This window comes from Pithys albifrons, chromosome 2 (assembly GCF_047495875.1).
Source record: "Pithys albifrons albifrons isolate INPA30051 chromosome 2, PitAlb_v1, whole genome shotgun sequence".
Lineage (NCBI taxonomy): Eukaryota > Metazoa > Chordata > Aves > Passeriformes > Thamnophilidae > Pithys > Pithys albifrons.
This window is the reverse complement of record NC_092459.1, coordinates 89,243,379-89,259,263: the sequence shown is the minus strand read 5'-3', so window position 1 is coordinate 89,259,263 and position 15,885 is coordinate 89,243,379. Positions and strand designations below refer to the sequence as shown.

The window sequence follows — 15,885 nt, the reverse complement described above, 5'->3', positions numbered from 1 at the left end:
TACTGCAAAAGCTAATCTATTTTGTCAGAAATACTCCTGTTGAGCTGAAAACACTGCTTGGCTCAGCAAATAAACATATCTCAATGATACTGTGTGCATTGCAGGGAGAGGCAGAAACGAAAGGGCAGCGTGGGATTGTATGGAAAAGCAAAACAGTCCCAAAGTACTCTGTGTTATTAGTTGATGACTACAACAATTTGAAATTTAAAATGGAAGTCCATTATGAGAATATTCCAAAGGAAATTTCCATCAGCTAAAAAGAAACACTGCAAAATAGGTGTAATCTGCACAGTGAAGCCCTTCAGCAACAGTGCATCCAGTATCAGGTACACTGGCAGCAAGATAAATCTATTGCACACCAAAGAGCTCTTGGATTCCCAGTCATGGCACATATCATATTATGAGATGTTAAATGACTTTAGTTCTTGGTTTATAGCCTTCTACCACTACTGACTTTTGGAAAAGTTGGATTTCTGCTTAATAGAGATGAACACTTACTGTCATCAGTCTACCAAGTGATTGCTTTGCTGTGCTCAACCTGGGAACATTTGAGTGCTTGGTGACAGTTAAGAAACAAGAGCAACAGAAGTTCATAGACTTATAGAATCATAGAATTGATTTTGTTGGAAAAGGCCTCCAAGATCATCAAGTCCAATCCTTGGTCCAACTCCAGTCCATTTACCAGATCATGGCACTCGGTGCCATGTCCAATCTCAGTTTAAAAACCTCCAGGGATAGTGAATCCACCACCTCTCTGGGCAGGCCATTCCAATGCCTGATTACTCTCTCTGGAAAGAATTTTTTTCTGAACTCCAACTTAAATTTCCCCTGGCAGAGCTTGAGCCCGTGCCCCCTTGTCCTATTGCTGAGTGCCTGGGAGAAGAGACCAACCCCCATCTGGCTAGAACTTCCCTTCAGGTAGTTATAGACAGTGATGAGGTCATAGAACACAACAGGGCACAGTTTTGAGACAGGCTGAAATCCCTGCTCCAAATCTGTATGGTAGGTGATCTGGATCATAAATTTGCTACCTCTCAGATTATAAATACACACCTGGCTTTAGCTAATAGATGAAAGAAGATGTACATTTTTGTGGCTCAAAAACTCGATTGATAATAAACTCTGAATTTTGCATGTGCTGTTTAGGTTGCATGATATGAACACCTTGTTTTGAAGATTCTTAAATTTCTTTTTAATCCTGAGTACACCTAAGTCACCGCTGCATTTGCTATTGACCAAACAGCTCACACATGTAAAACAAACATTTTTCATTGTTTGCAAAATAAAGGTCTAACAGACCATAATACTGAGAGTGCAAGGTTGACATTTTGAGCAGAACTGTTTTTTCTAAAACACACCCCTTTAACTTAAACCACTCCAGTTCACAATTCTACCAGCCTGAGATTTTTTTTTCTTGAAGTGAAAGGTCCTGATGTAACTGTAAAATTGCTTAGGAGTCTGCACATAGAATATTCTTGTGAATTATTTTCAAAAGCTGAATAATTGAGCAGATAGCTATTAGGCAGAATGGGGAAGAGAATATTCACTACAAACTATAAGGAGCAAAAGAGCCAGCAGAACATACCGAGGGCTGACTGAGGTACGTTTATACCACACAAGACAACTTATGTGTGTAGCAGATTAACCAGATACTGCTGTACCATATGGAGAAACCAGACTGAGTCCAAAAGCAAAACAACAGAATTAGCAAGGCACAGTGCCCAAGTGGAAAACAGCCACTGGTGGTTTGGCAACTATTGCAGCTGCTAATTGAACCACTCTGCAGCATGGATGGACACTGGCTACTCCGAGACAACCTGACCCATCCTCCAGAATTATCCTGAAGGGACAGGGCTTTAATTACTCCCTTTTCTTTACGGAATGACACCTATTGGGATTTTTGCAGGTATTCTTTAACCCGCTACATAAACCTCGCATTTGTGTGAGGCTAACAACTGCAGCAATGTTTATACACTTTGCACTTTACAGGTTTATTTTTTAACTATAAATAAACTAAGATATTGCTGCAGGCAAAACTAGCAGTATTTAAGATAATAAAAAAAACAGTAGTGGCAGAAAGGTGTTTTGAAGCCTAAAGTAACTATTCAACCCCTTTAAATAATACAATACATTAAGTGCAGCTTTCATGAATGTTTGAATTAAGAGGTTAGCTAACATAATTTACTAAGATGTCACGACGTCCAACTTTACACTGACACAGTTCTTATATTCCCTTACACTAAGACAGTTCCTGCATAGACAGGATATCAAAAATAGCGTGGCCAGGAGGAACAGGGCAGTGATCCTTCCCCTGTACTCTGTGTTGGTGAGGCCACACCTTGAGTACTGTGTTCAGTTCTGGGCCCCTCAGTTCAGGAAAGATATTGAGGTGCTGGAGCGAGTCCAGAGAAGAGCAACAAGGCTGGTGAAGGGACTGGAGCACAAGTCCTGTGGGGAGAGGCTGAGGGAGCTGGGGTTGTTTAGCCTGGAGAAGAGGAGGCTCAGAGGTGACCTCATCACTGTCTAGAACTACCTGAAGGGAAGTTCTAGCCAGATGGGGGTTGGTCTCTTCTCCAAGGCACTCAGCAATAGGACAAGGGGGCACGGGCTCAAGCTCTGCCTGGGGAAATTTAAGTTGGAGTTCAGAAAAAAATTCTTTCCAGAGAGAGTAATCAGGCATTGGAATGGCCTGCCCAGAGAGGTGGTGGATTCACCATCCCTGGAGGTTTTTAAACTGAGATTGGCCGTGGCACTGAGTGCCATGATCTGGTAAATGGACTGGAGTTGGACCAAGGGTTGGACTTGATGATCTTGGAGGTCTTTTCCAACCCAATTGATTCTATGATTCTATGATTTGGAATTCTTGGCTGCACCATGACTAAAATTCTAAGTATCCCCTGATGTGTGATGATGCCTACCTTTGCAAAGGATATTTCAAGTCTGTAAGAGTAGTAATTCACAAACAAAGTGATAAAACAGGTGTAATGAAAACTGGAAGGAGCCCTAAAGTCATGGGTTTATAGTATTTTTTGGCGCTCTCCAAACAAAATTCATTTCCTACCCAGGTGACATCTTCTAATTGCTATTATACCAGAAATTTCAACAAAATTTCTCAGACAAGTGATTTGAAATAAACAGTCTGCAAAAGGAGCAAAAAAAAAAGCAGCAATTGAAAGCCTATAAACTTTCTGTAGCTTTTACTTCCCTCTAACTGGTTACAGCAGCACATGATAGTATATGATCAGTGTCGTGACACTGACATCAGTCACAATACTAGATGCCAGAGTAAGGAGTCCAGAGATGCTGCAATGGCCCACCCCTTCCCAAATGCAGAATTAGAGAAAAGAGCCCTATTTACAGCCTAGTAAGTATGGAAGATTTCATGATGCAGAATACACAATTTACTTTTCTCACATATTTTATGTGCACACAGACCATAAATACGAGGGTAAGAATAAATTGCTCTAATTTCTTAAAATGAAAGAGGCAAAAAAAAAATCTATTTTGTCCATTTTTGGACAATTCCAAAGTGTATTGAAAACATGGACTGTATGCAATTTTCTGTCTGAGCTACAACCATAGTTTCATGTATACAAAAAAAACCCCTACCCAAGCAACACTTCCCCTCCACCTCACCAACAACCCAAACTTTTATACCACAAGTAATAAACCTGATAAACCTGCAGTGTCACAGATTACAGGTTATCATGTGTCAGCATATGTAATCCATCTCCTAGAGACAACAGCACTTAAAAGACTGATCTTGTAACCTTACTGGAAGTGATTTTGGTAGTAGTGACTCACAATCAAGTACTACAAGTAGAAACAGAAAAAGCTAAGCATCCCTGTATAAAAAAAGAAACCCTTTGCAAGATTACCCCTAAAATATTTAAATTGGACTGACTCAGTTGCACTGTAGCCATTACGATGCAACAGGTTGCATACAAGGAACTTGAATTTAACTTAATGAGTAGTCTGTGACAAGACATCAGGAGCATCAGTATTTTCACACTAGACCACATAAAACATAGCACAAAGCCACCCAGAGCACCAACTAGGTAATTAGTATGTGTTACTTATTTACACTGGATATATCAAGATAAGCTTTCTATTTACACATCTTTTTCTGTCTTTCTGCAAAGACAATAGCAGAAGCACATTTTAATCTTATAAATATTGCACAGGCAAATAAGAGTAACAAAACTAAATGCCAGTGGTTCCTTAAGTTTAAATTGCATTCAGGTATTTTTAAAGCACATTCCTTTTTTATACTAAGCTATTGGGATCCCCTTGTCCCGAGTAAGGGGGCAGCACAAACAACAGTCAGAAGAGCTCAGGCACAGCAGGCATCAGAAGGCTTGATCAGAAGGCTTACAAGACTTTATTCAAGATAGTTTCACAGTTTCCTCATAGCTCATACATCATAGTAGTAGTAGTTCCTATTAGTTGTAGTTCTATTCTCAGTGACATCCACACCTTTTATATCCTCTCACATCCAACATGTCATGACATCATTGGCTAGCCCATTCACCTCACATTCACCAAAGCATCTCACTGGCTACAAGACCCCCCACACACTACAGGTAGCTCTCTTCTCTTTAAGGGAGAACTCTAAACTGCTTTCCTTAAAGGATGTACTCACAGTCACCCCTACACTAAGCTATACGCTTAATCAGTCTTTCAAGTTTGTTCTTTTAGTGCAATTCAATTCCTAAGCTCTACTTTCAAGGCAAGCAGCTGTTGATCTTACCTAACCATCCTTTTCCTCCATTTAACCAGTTCCTCCTCATTCCATGTGGTTAAGTTAGAGACAGCCTTTTAATACATCACATCTACACTCATCTCATGCCTAGATGCAGCAAGTTCCAACTCATTCGTGAGCTCAAATGAAAAAACAGAGGATTCCTTTTAAAAGAGCAGCTTGCTACAATCCATAAAAAAACTTGCTACAATATTTCTTCGTAGTCTATTTTCATTCAAAAGCTAATGCAAACAAACATCATTAATTACAGACATTTTACTCAGTTAATGTGACATGGCTCACTAGTAAAAAGTACATACAAGTCATCACAGTGAAAATGGCAAAGCAAGACAATTGTTTCCAATGCAATACTTGTACTGGACAATACTTAATATCTGGACTAGGAAAGAAAGAAATTGACAGGCATTCAAAATCTAACCTGGCACAAAGACAGACTGATGTTGTCAAACATCTGTTGCTTCAATTCAACTATTATTTCCGCTGCAAATCAAAGATGACTAAGAGAACCAACAGTGATGTGTTTTAGCTAAACAACTCCATGCTTTTGTTACAGTTTATTCAACCCAACCACTGAGAATAAACAAGAACAAATGACTTGAATTAGGACTCAAGAAATTTTTCAGGAAGCTGTGAACTGAGATAAACCGAAAGTCAATACCTGAAAGTACTGTGAAAAGTCTAGTTTAGTCCTTGTCTGTAAACCAAAAATAACTCCATAGGTCATCAGTGTAATACAACTTTTCCCTTTCCTTTGAGATAAGACTTCATCCTTATGAACTATTAAAAGAGAATTAATACTAACATCTTATAAATCTCAAGCATATGTGGAGCCTCTTTATGTTTCAGTGTCCCAGTCTTTCAACAATCCTATTATTTATTGAATGAAAAAAGGCAGAAGAGATGGAATACTTCTGAAAAATACATTATCCTTGATACATGCTAATGCCATGGCTATCACTGAGATGAAAATGTGGTTAAAAGGCTTTTTACTTGAAATATACTCTTGAAAAAATTAATGCTTGAAAACTCTGACACTGAAAAAGCCCCCTTTGAAGTTTGAAAAGAGCATGAGTAAAGATTACATACTTTAGACCACTGTAAATTATGTATAATTTTCACCATTATATTAAAGTTTAAAACAGTGTTTGTTTTGGCTCCTATTTCTACTTTAAAAGCTGTTTTTATAAAGGTACTATTGGATTCTGTGCAAGATTCTTCCTGTACAGCTCAGTGTCGGGTCTCTTTTTTATTTGACAACCTTCATAAAGTACTGCACAATGTTATTACTCCAGTAAAATGTGTGTTGGACACTTTATTTCATTCAAACACATATAAAGTGAGATTTAGTGTCTGGACACCAAAAACCAAAACCTATTTTTCCAAATCAGAGTCTTCAAAATAGATAATAATTTTCTTCATCAGAAAAGCTTTCATAAGCCCGTAATTACAAACATGAAAAATGCCCATCATTCAAGTTTTCTTTTCTTTACAGAATATTCCATTATATATAGACCCTGAGATCAGTTCAGCTGGTTGGAGCATGATGCTAATAACACCAAGGTTGCGGGTTCAATCCCTGTCAGGGCTGTTCACTTCAGAGTTGGACTTGATGATCCTTGTGGGTCCCTTTTAACTCAGACTATTCTGTAACATTTCTGTGAATTGTTTACACCAATTCAGTCCTTTTCTATTGGGGTTAAAATCAGAAATTTAAGATTAGCACTTACCCATTCTTACTAAACACCCGTATCCATGCTTGTATGTTTGGTCCCAGAATACACAAGCACTGTAGAGTAGTAAAGGTAGACAGGAGAACTGCAAACAAAAACGTCTCAGTCACTGACCTACAAAGAAAGAATATTACAAAATTAAGTGAGGTAAGTTACTAGCTTTCTAAGAGTCCCCAAACCTCTAAGTCAACTTGTGAAAGCACATGTGCTTTGTTAACTTCATGTAGAAAAATAAAATATTTTCTTCTTACTCTGTAGAATAGTAAAGAAAATTGAAAAGAGTTCTGCTGTTATCTCAAGAGTGAAATGCAGGGATTACTGTAAGTGCCTGATACCTGCAACATGTTTAAAACACCACAGATGTACCTGATATATATCAATAGTTCTAAATTGAAGTATACTTGAAATTTACTTCATTATTCCATTTATTTTTCTAGTTTGATGTTGTGAAAGTAACCATGAAACGAAACTACATGATGCTATTATTGTTCAGTAACTTAGTGTACCTCTCAAAAATCAGATCGCTTCATGTCCTTTTTCGTAAACTTTCCTAAAAGCTAAAACACTAATATCAAAAGGATGAAAGACATGCGAGATGCATGGTTTAGAATCTTAAAGGAAAAACACTAAATAAAACTCCAAAAAATGTATGTGCCTGTATGTTTAATGTAAATATTAAAGTAAAAGGAGCTGTTTGTAACTCTCTTAAACAAGACATCTCCAAACAAAAATTCCAAGAGCCAGGTTCTAAAACAACAATCAAACAAAGAAAAAACCCAGCAACAAAACCAATTAAACCATCCAGCAAAATAAAACAAGCAGCCACCCTTGTTCCCCCAAACAGGAGGTTATCCCTTAACTTCCAGTGTACCATAAAACAAGCAAGTACTTATACCAATATCTGCAAGGAGAACTGCCCGTTAGAATGTTTAGAGAAAGAGAGGGTCTTCTGACTTACTCAATGAGAGGTGCTCCATAAAGAACAATTATCGCATGAAATAGTATGCAAGACATGAAAAAGTATATACAGCATTTTAGAAATCTGGATATCTAAAAAAGAGCAATAAAATATCAGAATAATGTTTCAAAAGAGAACATAAGTAACATACACAGTCTATGTCTTAACAACAGCACAGTACACTAAATGCTTCTTTAATTTCAGCAACAATACAGTACAATAGCATGGCATATTTCAAAACAGTTTTCCATGTGTTTAAATAATGAACTTTTTTCATGCACCCTGCTAGAACAAGGCAAACATACAAAATATACAGCCAGAAATGACAAGATAAACAGAAGTAATTTTATTGGTTAATTTTACATCTGTTTTACATCTGACTGTCACATTCATTCATTAAAAGGCAACTCTCACAGAAAGTGAAAAAATACTTAAAAGCAAGAAACTATGCAATATAAAAAGATATGCAACATACAGAATCAAAATTACATTAAATAAAAACCACTACATTGTGGCATGCTGGCATCTTAAATTCTACACTACATACTAGCATCTTAAATTCCACATATATTTGAGAAATATCCAGACTTTCTATAAATCTGCAAAACACGTAACTTTCTGTAACCTTAAACAACAGTTCCTGGGTACTCATTATATAGAGGCATACATGCTTGATAAATAGTTCTGATTAGATGTGTTCTGATCAGTTCACCAATGCAGTTCAATAATTTCCCTTTAACCCTTTTTCTCTATACTTATTCCTTATGCTAGGCTAGGATGAAACCTCACCTAGAACATGAAGCATGTTTCATTTTTAAATCACAGATGGTTACAATATGTGTTTTCCATAATGGTTTTGTGCATTTCACATCCTCCTCAGTCAGCAAAGCTACACAGAAGCTTCTGGGATGTTTGCTTAAGTGTTTAAGACTCTCATCAGAGCACTACACCTCGTCTGACTCAGCAAGTCAGGAGTGCCAGACTCTGCACCCAAACTCGGGTGTATTCCCACACTCCTGAGCAAGTTGTGTGCTGTTCCAAATCCACGCTGTTCCAACCTGTCTCACTGAGATCCATCCCTGTCCTGCTCCCTGTTGCAAACTATCATTACAAAAACCGTCTCCCAAATGTAGATTTTCATCATTCAAGGAAATGTAGCCATTTTAGTGCTTTTCCATGTAACCTTTTTAAATTGGGCAACTTTGTTTAAATTGTAATGAGTTAGTGTCTCTTTTACGTCTCAGATTCTACAAAGTATTTTCTCGTCCTTTAAAGTTACTACAAACTTACAACACACACGAGAAGGGTGTGATGACACTTTCGTATATCCACTAATCAAGATTAACAAGGCCTGGACTAGGAAAGGAGTTCTGTGCAGGTTCAGTTTTGCCAGTTTTTGCCTCCAGGCAAATTGTTGGGGCTACAAACAACAATGCACTGACAGGAAAAGGGAAAGCACATAATCACTCACCCAAACAGATGATGTACAGAGAAAGTTTAACGCCAGTAAAAATACTGAAAAACTCGTTTCAAAAAGTGCTACACTCAGCTCATTCATGGGAAATGAGAATTCACCACCCAAGTGTCTTCTTTCTGTTTTACTGGATAATTTCAATGAATTTGCTTCCCCTCTGTTATGTATGACCAGTCTTCAAAAACGAAGCTTTGGGCAGGGCTCTCCCCACATGGGTGTGCCCTTCCAGCCTGCACAGTGGATTTTTTAGGTGAGGCACAGCGTGCGCAGAACTGGCCCCACTGTTTAAGTCCTGAGGTCCACCTGCCACGGCCGAGCGAGCTTGGACAGTGACAGTGAAGTCCTCGGGACTGTCACAGCACCCGGTACTGACCGGGGCTGACCCTGTTGAGCATCCGAGATGTGACGGGATGGGATGGCAGGGAGGCATTGAACTGCCAGGGGACGGTCCCACTGAGACTCGAACTCAGGTCCTTGGGATTCAGAGTCCAGAGTGCTCTCCATTACACCACGGGACCGCCCCTCCCCTCCGGTAGCAATTTAAGAAAAAAAACAAAACAACAAGCAAGCAACTTACCTTGTAAGCAAACGAACTTCTCTTAGGAGACTGACTTGGATTAAGGACTAAGTGCAAGACTACATTAATGGTACCGACACACACAGAACACACACAGAGCCACGTGAGGTGCGTTCCCAGGACGGAGAATCCCTCTAGGAAGGCGGCGGGAAGCCCGGCGGAGAGGATAACAGAGCCGGCACACAGGATGTTGGCAGCCAGGAGCCTCCTGCCCTCCGCCTCCCTCATGGCGCTCCCGCAGCGCCCGCCCGGCCCCGCCCGTCAGGGCAGCATCGCCCCTGGGCGGCACACAGGCCTGGCCCGGCGCTGAAAGCGATTGTCTGGGGGCAGAAGAACGTCAGGCACTTAAAAAATGAAAATCAGAGGCTGCGTCTGTGAGCGGTAGCGCGGACCGTGCCGCTCCCGCCAGGCACCGCGGGCCCGCCCGGCAGCGGAAGGCGCCGGGACCCGACGCCAGATCCGGGGCGGTGTCGGAAGCGGCGGCTTGTTGTGGTGGGGCCACCATGGTGTGCGAGAAGTGTGAGTGAGGGGCTCGGGGGGGACTGGGGGTGCGGAGGGCCCTGCCCTACCCTGCCTGGCCCGGCCCGGCCCGGCCCGATCCTGCCCTGCCCTGCCCTTCCCCGCCCTTCCCCTTCCTTCCCCTTCCCTATCCCCCTCCCTATCCCCCTCCCCTTCCCCTCCTCTCTCTTCCCGTCCCCTTCCCCAGCCCCTTCCTTATTCCCTTCCCCGTCCCCTTCCCCGTCCTCTTCCCTCCCCGGCCCGGCCCGCGGGCTCCCGGGCGTCCCCCGAGCGGAGCAGCAGCTGCGGGGCTCGGGTTGCTCAGGGCGGCGGGTCCGGGAAGGTTCCTGTGTGAGCTGTCCTTGCTCCATGGGCAGTGCATGTGGCGCGCGTTAGTGCAGCACAGGTTAAATGGGCCTGGTCTGTATCGGGAATTGTGTGGGCGGCAGAAGCAGGGAGGTGACTGTCTCCCTGTACGCGGCTGGTGAGGCCACACCTCGGGTCCGGTGTTCTGCTCTGGGCCCCTCAGTTCGGGAAGGGCACTGAGGTCCTGGAGCAGGTCCAGAGAAGGGCAGTGGAGCTGGTGAAGGGACTGGAGCACAAGTCCTGTAAGGAGCAGCTGAGGGAGCTGGGGTTGTTTATCCTGAAGAAGAGGAAGCTCATGGGAGACCTTATCACTCTCTATGACTACTTATGAAAGGAAGTTGTAGCCAGGTGAGGGTCAGCCTCCAGGTAACAAGCGACAGTACGAGAGTACATAGTCTTAAACTATGCCAGGGGAGACTTAGGTTGGACATTAGGGGGAATTTCTTCACAGGAAAGGTGATTAGAGACTGGAATGGCCTGCCCAGAGAAGTGTTGGAGTCACCGTGCCTGGAGGTGTTCAAGGGATGACAGAATGTGGCACTCAGTGCCATGGTCTGGTTGACAGGGTGGTGTTAGTCATAGGCTAGACTCAATGATCTCAGTTCTGTCTTTTCTGACCTAATAGATTCTGTGTTTCTAAATTTTTTTTCCTTTCTATTGTTTCCTTATGTAGGTGAGAAGAAGCTTGGTACGGTGATCACTCCTGACACATGGAAAGATGGTGCAAGAAACACTACAGGTAATTCTGGGGAGGTTTAACACTTGTCAGGCACCTGAGCTATTTTATCATGTTAAGGTTAAAACATTACGTTACTAATCAGATTAAATCTCAAATCACATTGTTTTCCTCCCATGCTGATTCAGTGCACTGGGACTGTAATTACCCAGAACTATTCAGTATTGAACTTGTGTGTTTGTTTCTGTATGGAATGACAGTATACAGAGTATTTAAACAGAGTATAGAGTGTTCTGTTGTACTGTCTCCTAGTGCTATGCTGTGTGTTTTATCTCTGTGCCTTTATTTGCATATGAGTAAAAGTTGTAAACTAAGCTTTTTATATTATGCTTGGAACTGGGAAATTTATTAATTTATGTTTTTATTCTTTCTGTAGAAAGCGGTGGCCGCAAATTAAATGAAAACAAGGCTTTGACCTCAAAGAAGGCAAGGTTAGTATTTAGTACTGATTTTGGCTAAAAGCGTCAGTTAACAAACTAACTGAGTCTTGTTTCCTGCCTGTCTGGGCAACTACTCAAAACTTGTCCAAAAAAACACTTAAAACAACCCTAATTGTGGGGATTATGATATTTGATTATTTGGTAAAAATGTGTCCGTATGTATTTTATGGATGCTTTCTGCTCAGTCATAGCGTGTGGACAAGCATTTTACTGCAGTTCTCAGTGGAATTGCTGGGATTTGATATTTTGTATGTGAGAAGCTGGGGAGGCTTGTGTTTGTGCTAAGATGGCTGTTATAATCTCTTGAGTATTTCCTTAGGGTCTGATGGACTTTCTGTTATATGAGGAGGCAAGATGCTGCTAGAAGGTGTTAAAGCTCTAAATCTTGTAGTATGTTAATAAAAACACCCATTTTTAGTTTGGCTTTTGTTAAATTTTTCTCTGTGATGAAAGAAGTCTTTCTTACTGGGAAAAGTGGGAGCTTTTCTGCATAGTTCATGCAGCCTGTTAGAAATAATCCTTGTATAACCATTTTCTGAATTACAGGTTTTGCTGGAGTTTCTGACTGTGTCCTCTGGCTTAGACTTCCTAGGATGAGGCAGAAGAAATACTTCATTTCAAGATGTATAAATAAAATACTTTTCCATTTTTTGCAGGTTTGATCCTTATGGAAAGAACAAGTTTGCAATATGTCGGATTTGTAAGAGTTCTGTCCATCAGCCAGGGTCTCACTATTGTCAAGGATGTGCCTATAAAAAAGGTGAGTTTCATTGAGGACCAAAGTATCCCAGTTTGGTTAGAAACTAGGGAGGAACTGCAACACTGAAATTTGTCTTGCCTTACAAAGAGAAGGCTAAGATGAGATTTAATTGCTGTCTTCAGCTACTAATAGGAAGGCACAGAGAACACAAAGTCAGACTCTTGTGAGGTGCACAGTACTAGAATGAAAAACAATCCACGCAGGTTAGAATGTGGAAAATCCTAGTTACATACAAGGGAACCAATTTTTCAGTGTGAGAGTGATCAAATATTGTAGTAACAGGCACCACCAGAGGTTATGGAATCTCTCCAGGAGGTATTCAGAGGCTTGAAAAGCCTTGAGCCAGCCTCATCCAAGTGGGCTGTGTCTTGAGTGGGGCAGGACTAAAGACTGCTGGAGATTCCTTTCGGCTTGTATCGCTCCATGATTCTGCTGCTTCGAGGATGTTTCCGGTATCTAAAACAGCAGATTGGAAAAATAACTCTAAGCTTAGTCTTGGCAATTGCATAGGAAATTGTCATCTGGCAAGTTTGATTTTTCTTAGGTTATAAAAAAATACATTTTGTAAAACTTATTTGCTTGCTGCAGTCCCGTTTTTGCTCCTTTCTCCCCTTTCTCTTTTTCCAGTAACTAAATCTACAACTCTAAACGGTGTTCTCAAACCACCCCTCCAAACAACAAACAAACCCAAAACCCCAAACAGAAACTACCCAGACCAAAACACAAACACCCCACACTGATCCGCCTCCAAAAAACCCTCCCAATAAACAATCAACTTTTAATCTTCGTAAAGCAATAGGCTAGTTTAACAAAAGCAGAATACCTGGGGAATTAAAGACAAAGAATAAAAAAATTGCTTTTGCAACTCAATTTAGAAAGTGTCTCTGAAGACAAATCATACTTATGTGACAAATCATTGTGTGCCTTCATGTATTCTTTTGCTTTCAGTGGCTTAACATACTGCATGGAAAGATTCATTACTCTAAAATCAGGTTCTGGCCTAATTGTGAACGTATTTGATGCACTGTAAGTCAAGCTTGGCTTAAAGTGAAACTAAAATATGAAAATGAAGAATAGAATCACCATTCCTAGAGCAAGATATTGCACTGTGCAGTACATAATATAGAAAATCTTTCTGTACTTATGACTTGTGTGTGAAATTCTGCTTGTAACTGGAAGCTTTTTATCTCCCATACTCATAATAAGATTTAAGTGCTGTTAAAGACTGTTCAAAAATTGCCAAGGCAAAAAATGTTATTTCAAGTAAATTTGATGGAGAGCCTTAAAATTATAAAACTTTTATTAATCTTGTGATTTTGAGTAGGTAAGCAAAAGGGTTTAAATAGGTCATTCCTGGATGGGAAAAAAGCATCATGAACTCAGTTACTTGATTTAATATCAGTAATATCAAGGAATCCATATAGCACACAGACATGACATGAACTAATTATTAGATGCAGAGCTACAGCTAACCTTTAGTAAGTTTTGTTTATGAAATTAATTGTTCAGTAAATGTGTGCTGTGTCACTGAGTCAGTGGTTTAGCAGCCTGCTGTAGGAGGGTTGCCTTTTCTAGAGCTCGATGCTCACCAGATGGCTGCCTGAATCCCATATGGTAGAACCTTGTGCTCTTCCTTAAATTTCTGGCTGGTTTGGGCAGGCTTCAAGATTTCAGCTTTGTCTGCTTGTGTATCCTTCCAGGTTCAATCTGTCTTCATAAAATTCAGAGCACTTCAAGTGATTTAGGTTCTAGCTCTGACCATCAAAGATGTAGGTGTGGCAGGTTTCTTGAAGCAAATGCAGTCATAGGGCTTAGTGCTTCTGCTGTTGCATATCTCTGACATTGAGAGGCAATCTAACAGAATCACAGAATCACCGAATCGATAGGGTTGGAAAAGACCTCTGAGATCATCAAGACCAACTCTTGGGCCAACTCCAGTCCATTTACCAGATCATGGCACTCAGTGCCATGGCCAATCTCAGTTTAAAAACCTCCAGGGATGGGGAATCCACCACCTCTCTGGGCAGGCCATTCCAATGCCTCATTACTCTCTCTGGAAAGAATTTTTTTCTGATACCCAACTTAAATTTCCCCTGGCACAGCTTGAGCCTGTGCCCCCTTGTCCTATTGCTGAGTGCCTGGGAGAGCGAGGTTAATTACTTCTCAGTTAAGACCTGAAGTGAACATTTTGAGGGCTGGATTTTGCTCTCCAAAGTAAATCATGGGGCATGTTTCCTGCTGTTCCCTTTCCCAGTGTACTGCTAGATGTGTGTGCAGTCATGATGTCCATATCTGAAAGCACACGATTTGTAGAGTAACAGGAGCTGTTGTCTCTTGACATTTTTTGTCTGTTGATGAATGGTTGTGTAAAATGAGATGTGGCCCTACCCGACAAAAGGTTTAGCACCTTTCTGCTTTGGAGGAACAGGGGAACATTGAGGCAACCCACACCTCTGCCAAACTTGTGTACTTGTCTTTCCACTTGACATTCTTTGCGTTTAAAACAAAGTCTTTTCAGACATCAGTGGTCATGTTCACTTCAGCTCTCAAGTATTCTTCGTATCCATTGTTTTTTCACTCTTACTCTATAAATACCTTAATTTTATGAAAACCTGTTCTTCTCAGCTTTCTCAGTTGTCTGAAGCTCCCCATCTGTTAATCCGCAATTTAGCAGTCACTTTGTTGGTGACTGTATTTTCTTAGCCCTGCTACTTTCTGTCCATCTCAGGTCTTGGTTTGGCTACAGGACTTAAAAGAATTAACATTACACCATTTTTACCTGTTTGTCAGATGAGAGACTTTCCTGGCTGTCTTCCAGTATTCTGCAAATTACAGAAGCTTTGGGCAGTGTTGTGAATCATAATGCTCTCAAAATAGAGCTTATTTTCTGAAGTGGCAGTATTACACATATGCTGCAAATATTAGTATGTATTAGAAGTCATAATATTACTTTTAAATTTGGAATATCTGTTGAGAAAATGCACAGATTGTCAATGAGAGCATTTGAACAATTTTTTTCAAATTATCTTTACAAAAATAGAGCAGCTATGTTTTTGAAGAAAGACTTTAATGATCTTAAAATAATTTACACACCTTTATGTGCTTGTAGGCATCTGCTCAATGTGTGGCAAGAAGGTGTTGGATACGAAGAACTACAAGCAAACTTCTGTCTAATTGTATTGAGTCATCTTTTTATGAACTTCTGTGTCTTTGTACAGTAATTTTTCTCTGAAATAATTTGTGAATATTACTTTCTGGAAGGTAATTCAGTTATTCGGAATGAGATGAGAGGTAAAGACAGACTGATTGTTTGCCTAAAAATGTACATAGTATTTGTAGCACTTGTTTTAGCATCTTGTTTTAGCACTAATGCTAACCAAGATTGAAAGGTTTGCAGCAACTGATACAGTTTGAAGGGAATGAGAAGATCCTAAGGGATAGGTTGAAACTATCATAACACAGATCTTTGAGATTAACACTTCTATTCTTTTGGCCTATCACGAGTCTTCTGCTTGTTTCATAGTTATATTTTATAGATGTATAAAATACGAGCTTGTATCACCTCATTAAAATATTTTCATGTA

At 40.5% G+C, this 15,885-nt stretch overlaps 2 protein-coding genes and 1 non-coding gene across 3 annotated transcripts in view; 1 reads left to right on the top strand and 2 right to left on the bottom strand.

The window, feature by feature from the left end:
• Window positions 1-9,962, bottom strand: part of PIGF (phosphatidylinositol glycan anchor biosynthesis class F) — a 21,562-nt gene extending 11,600 nt beyond the window's left edge. Inside the window, exons 1-3 of the mRNA XM_071577157.1 lie at window positions 9,502-9,962; window positions 7,451-7,542; window positions 6,490-6,606 (exon numbers count right to left, since the gene is read on the bottom strand). Of these exons, the coding sequence (XP_071433258.1) occupies window positions 6,490-6,606; window positions 7,451-7,542; window positions 9,502-9,729 (437 nt within the window). The 5' untranslated portion in view covers window positions 9,730-9,962. The remainder of the gene's footprint in view (window positions 1-6,489; window positions 6,607-7,450; window positions 7,543-9,501) is intronic.
• TRNAQ-CUG (transfer RNA glutamine (anticodon CUG)) lies at window positions 9,370-9,442 on the bottom strand. The gene has a single exon. It is a non-coding gene; the product is annotated as a tRNA-Gln (tRNA).
• Window positions 9,777-15,885, top strand: CRIPT (CXXC repeat containing interactor of PDZ3 domain). The gene is made up of 5 exons (XM_071577193.1): window positions 9,777-10,020; window positions 11,039-11,104; window positions 11,478-11,532; window positions 12,198-12,301; window positions 15,411-15,885. The coding sequence occupies exons 1-5, from the start codon at window positions 10,005-10,007 to the stop codon at window positions 15,473-15,475; spliced, it is 306 nt and encodes a 101-aa protein (XP_071433294.1). The 5' UTR covers window positions 9,777-10,004; the 3' UTR covers window positions 15,476-15,885.

Excerpts from the sequence above, each read along its gene's own strand:
- CRIPT (XM_071577193.1), top strand. Across the intron at positions 11,105-11,477 it reads TGGTGCAAGAAACACTACAG|AAAGCGGTGGCCGCAAATTA; the intron begins GTAATTCTGGGG and ends TTCTTTCTGTAG. Across the intron at positions 12,302-15,410 it reads AGGATGTGCCTATAAAAAAG|GCATCTGCTCAATGTGTGGC; the intron begins GTGAGTTTCATT and ends ATGTGCTTGTAG.